The sequence below is a fragment of the Limulus polyphemus genome, unplaced genomic scaffold, assembly GCF_000517525.1.
Source record: "Limulus polyphemus unplaced genomic scaffold, Limulus_polyphemus-2.1.2 Scaffold3042, whole genome shotgun sequence".
Lineage (NCBI taxonomy): Eukaryota > Metazoa > Arthropoda > Merostomata > Xiphosura > Limulidae > Limulus > Limulus polyphemus.
In genome coordinates this window covers 20,061-24,865 of record NW_013668652.1, presented here as the reverse complement: position 1 = coordinate 24,865, position 4,805 = coordinate 20,061, and the positions used below count along the sequence as shown (strand labels likewise).

Sequence of the window (4,805 nt, the reverse complement as noted above, 5' to 3'; positions counted from 1 at the left end):
TCAAGCGTGCAAAATCTTTATTCCGTGTAATACTTTTTTTTATATAATAGCTAATTTCAAAGTTGGATAATAAAATATACCTTTAAACATGTGAAATAATAAAATTGTAAAACTCAATATATTTCATGCTTTTAAAATTAATTCATAACCACTGTTACTTTACTTCAACAAACACATTTCCTGTTAATGTGCGGCAACCATCTGGGGACATCCAAAACGATTTCCGCACGGTGGCAGCACTCGTGATTCCAAGTGTTCAAAATATAACGGCTTTTCGCAAAATTCGCATTTCTAAAATACAAAACAATAAAAAAAAGGACGTAATAATATTTATTATACTTTTTTTTAACTAAAGTACAAAATTCCTTGATAGCAGTAGGCAGAGTAATAACTGTTGTTTTAGTCTGATTCCCAAATCGTATACTTAAGTGTATTACGAATGCTTAAAAAAATGGAGTTAAATCATCATACTTTAGTTTTACTTTTATACACACTTCAATGGTTACTAAAAGGAAATAAATGTGGATCGTTTATTTACGTATCAATTCGTTAATCAGTTGATTATTCCGCATTTTAACATACTACCACTGTCTTCCACAATAATATATGTTCAATGTTAGTATATTTATTTTAATTCGGTCTTTCTATTGGTCATGAAAAAACAAAATTATGATCACTTGATAATACTAAAAAATATATAATATTTTGTTACTTCACTAATTTTTTGCTAGTTCACTAGTTATGGTGTTTTGATAATGTAATCTTCACCTCCATAACTTAGAAGAGGTATACAAACTTCTTTGTAGCAGTAAGGCAGATATTAACTGGTGTTTTAGTCTGATTCTCAAGTACTATACTTAACTTATTAATATCATCTGGTTTGTTGCTCAGTTTAATTTATTTAACTGGTAGTTTCTTCAGTTCTTGTGCTTAACATGGAAACATAAGTGTGTTACCCACCATCCGTGATATAACAATCAAGTAGTTGTACCAAGTTATTACTTATTTGGTATGCTAGCTGTTTTATCGTATGGAACATGCGCATTTCCCAGAAGTAGCACCACATGTAGTACAAATGGGCTTGTGTACCAGATGACGCAGGCGCCAGGATGTCCGAGCACAATTGGTTGCACATTTTTTGGCGCCATCTTTGCTGCTGAAGTGTGTTGCTTCTTTGGGATTAAGTCCAGCAGCAGTTCAGAATGGTTGTATACAGAGTTTGTTGTAATTTTCGTCAAGGGCCAATAGTTGACTAGCATATCACGAATTTATAATAGTATTATTAACTATATTTTTCTCTTCCTGGACAGCTCCAATATCAGCTATACCATATGATCAATATTGTCATATTAATTGACTGTACCCATTGCTATCTACATCTGAGTTTTATTGTCAACGTTATTCCTTATTGGCGTTCTGTTTATACTATATCTGCAATTTTCAATAAATGTATTTATTTGTCCTATGTATATCGCATATGTTTCATCATTGGTTTAAAATCACTTAACATAACTACTTCTTCATAATACATTCCCTCGAATTCCAGGTTTAATATTATCTTCTGGTATATTGAGCATTAATATTCTGTTTAATGTCTGGCTTAACTCCCTGATTTAAGACATTCTTTTGATAATTTTCTTATATTCTAGCAATTTACGAAAACAGTTCTTTTGGGTCAAAAAAATATACACCTATGTGACTTAATAAATGACTGCTTTTTGACTTCATATTCAATCTTTCAGTAATTATATTTACCTTTTCGCAAATCCCGTCTCTTAAAGGCAGCTTTAAACCACGCCACACACTCACAAGGTCTCGTACAAACGCCTCCATCATGGGTCGAGTATGGAATGGTGTTGGTGCAATTCTAAGCTTTTCTTCACCTCGAGGAACAGTCGGGTAATTGATGGCCTGGACATAATGCCCGTGCATTGAAATCAGTTCGTTTGACACTTTAGTAGAGTACCAAGGGTCGCCAACCTAATTACAAAACGTTGGGTGTTGTGTAAGATTGGCAGTCATCAAGAACAAAACTATTCAAATAAGTTTCACATGTAAAAACGTAGAGATTTGAACATAATGATTTCTCATCAAATGAAAATAAACTTCATAATAAGGATGTAATTCTAAGTAAAATACCTTCCTACTTTGGATATTCAACAAATTTAATTGTATGTTGTTTTTGTTTCTCATATTAATATTGCAGAGTGAACAAATCACATCAAAGAAAAATATATGCTGAACTACCAAGTAGTTAATAACAATTTTTATGGTAGTGTACTAAACCTGCCCCCAAAACCTCCAATACAAAATACTCAAACGTGTCAAATACACATGTATTAGAACCACAGAGGTTTTAATCTTTTATATAAGTGTTGTCAGCTATGATATCAATACCCAAAAAGTTCAAAACAGGAAAGGATTTACAGGTGATAAAATGAAACTAACAACACTTACGTGAACAGGAATAATGTGAGATGGACAATGTACAACAGGAATTCCAGCATTCATCAGTGTTTTACGAAGATATCGGACGTTATCTTGGTGCTTTTCTCGCAGCATTCTGCCTTCCTCACTTTTCAACACCTAAGAAGATGTTTTACAAATGAAGTAAATCAATGATGAAACACGGATTAAAAGAGAAGAACCCCGTTATGCATTTTAAGATGCTCTAGAACTGTTCGATTATAATTTCTTAATCTCTACAAAATAAAATTAGAGTAGGTATAAAACAAACCTGGATAGAAGTCAATGCTCCCTTAAGGACAGTGGGAGGAAGAGAGGTGGTGAAGATAAAACCTGTTGCGTAGCTTCGAACCGTATCCACCAGGGGCAATGTACTAGCAATGTAGCCTCCAATGTTTCCAAATGCTTTTCCTGATGACAGTGCAAAATTTCAAAAGTTGTTTTACTTTCAAGAAAGTACACTGAGTAACAAATCCAATACACGACAACATTAATATAACCAAAACTACAAAGAATGGTGTCATGGTTAATAACTAACTTTATTATTTAAAATATTATTAAGAAATCAATTAATTTATCTATCTTACATTAATTAAAAGCCAGCTTACTTATTTAAAGCTTAACGAGGCTGAGCTAAACTATCTAGTTAACACTTAACAGAATCAAGCCAAACTACATGTTTAAAACTTTACAGGGCCAAGCTAAAGTACTAAACTATCTGTTTAAAACTTAACAAAACCAAGCCAAACTAAATGTTTAAAACCAAGCCAAACTACATGTTTAAAACTTAACAGAACCAAGCCAAACTACATGTTTAAAACTTAATAGAACCAAGCCAAACTATCTATTTAATACCTAACAGGGCCAAGCCAAAATATCTATTCAATACTTAAAAGAACAAAGTCAAACTATATGCTTAAAGCTTAACAGGGCCAAGCCAGACTCTCTATTTAAAGCTTAACAAATGCAAGCTAAACTATGTATCTATGGTTTAACGGGGCCAAGCCAAATTATCTGTTTAAATCTTAGCCAATGATGTCATAATACCTGAAACCTCAAGTCAAGTCTTATAACATAAAAGCTCAAACAAAGTCAGATAAACTGGAAAAATGTTCTTACAGTTACCAAGTGGTATCTGTAGAGCTTATGAAATTTCCTTCCTTATTTTTAAACAAGTAGTAAGTATTATCTGGCCAATGATTCTTTAATTCAAATTCAGATTACAATAATTTACCTACAGCTTCACAGACACAGTCATAGTGTGTTGTAAGTTGAACATGTTCTCTAATATCTGTAAAGGAGATGATATTAATTTTGTACTTAAATTTGAATAATTTACATTTGCCTAATACTCTACACACACACAAGATGAATTAGGGTTAGCCTTACCTAATGTGCCAGATATGATATCCATCTTGTGCATGACCCCATCACGCTCTCCAATCCCACCACCATGTTCTCCATACAAGCCAACAGCATGAACTTCATCCACAAATGTTATTGCTCCATACTTGTGAGCAACGTCACACATCTTCTCCAGAGGGCAAACGGCTCCTAAGTATTAAACATGAATAAATACAAATTCTGAAACAAATTTTGAATGTCCAGAATAAACGATGTTCTCTTCTTATTATTCTAAAATATGATATTTCTGTTTTAATTTCTTAACATTAATCTTGCTGTACCTTGCACTTGTCTACCATTTCTGTTTAATTAACTGGCATCAGTTTGCTAAGTTGACTGACACTTCTGTTAAATTACCCAAATCTTGGCTAACCATTTTTTTTTCATAGCAGTAACAGCTCAGATATGATAGAGCTACACTCAGTATAATGTTATGGTGTTTCTCTACAACCACACAGCACTTTAATTGGAAATCTTCTAAGCACTATACAAAATATTCATGTGACTGAAAAGATACTTTATTCCTATCTGCACTGAGTGGCAAGAGGGGACACTTGCCCCCACCTGGAAAATGAGAAACATAGTTCTCTCTTTATTCATCCAGCATATGAATTTTTTTATTCAATTCACAATTTCACACTACTTTGCTCCCTGGAAAAAGTTCTGCAGATACCTATGGCTTATTCCTACATGTCACTGAGCAGACAACGTATTCCTATCTGCCACTGAGCAGACAGTTTAATCTTGACTGCCACTAAGTGGATAGTTTGTTCCTACCTGCCACTGAGCAGACAGTTTAATCTTGACTGCCACTAAGTGGATAGTTTGTTCCTACCTGCCACTGAGCAGACAGTTTAATCTTGACTGCCACTAAGTGGATAGTTTGTTCCTACCTGCCACTGAGCAGACAGTTTAATCTTGACTGCCACTAAGTG

The 4,805-nt window shown here is 33.7% G+C and overlaps 1 protein-coding gene across 1 annotated transcript in view; it reads right to left on the bottom strand.

Moving 5' to 3' along the window:
* LOC106468525 (5-aminolevulinate synthase, erythroid-specific, mitochondrial-like) overlaps positions 1-4,805 on the bottom strand; it is a gene marked incomplete at both ends in the record, with an annotated part of 15,615 nt that continues 10,810 nt past the window's right edge. Inside the window, 5 exon segments of the mRNA NM_001314128.1 lie at positions 1-291; positions 1,756-1,980; positions 2,458-2,586; positions 2,738-2,877; positions 3,856-4,020. Of these exon segments, the coding sequence (NP_001301057.1) occupies positions 184-291; positions 1,756-1,980; positions 2,458-2,586; positions 2,738-2,877; positions 3,856-4,020 (767 nt within the window).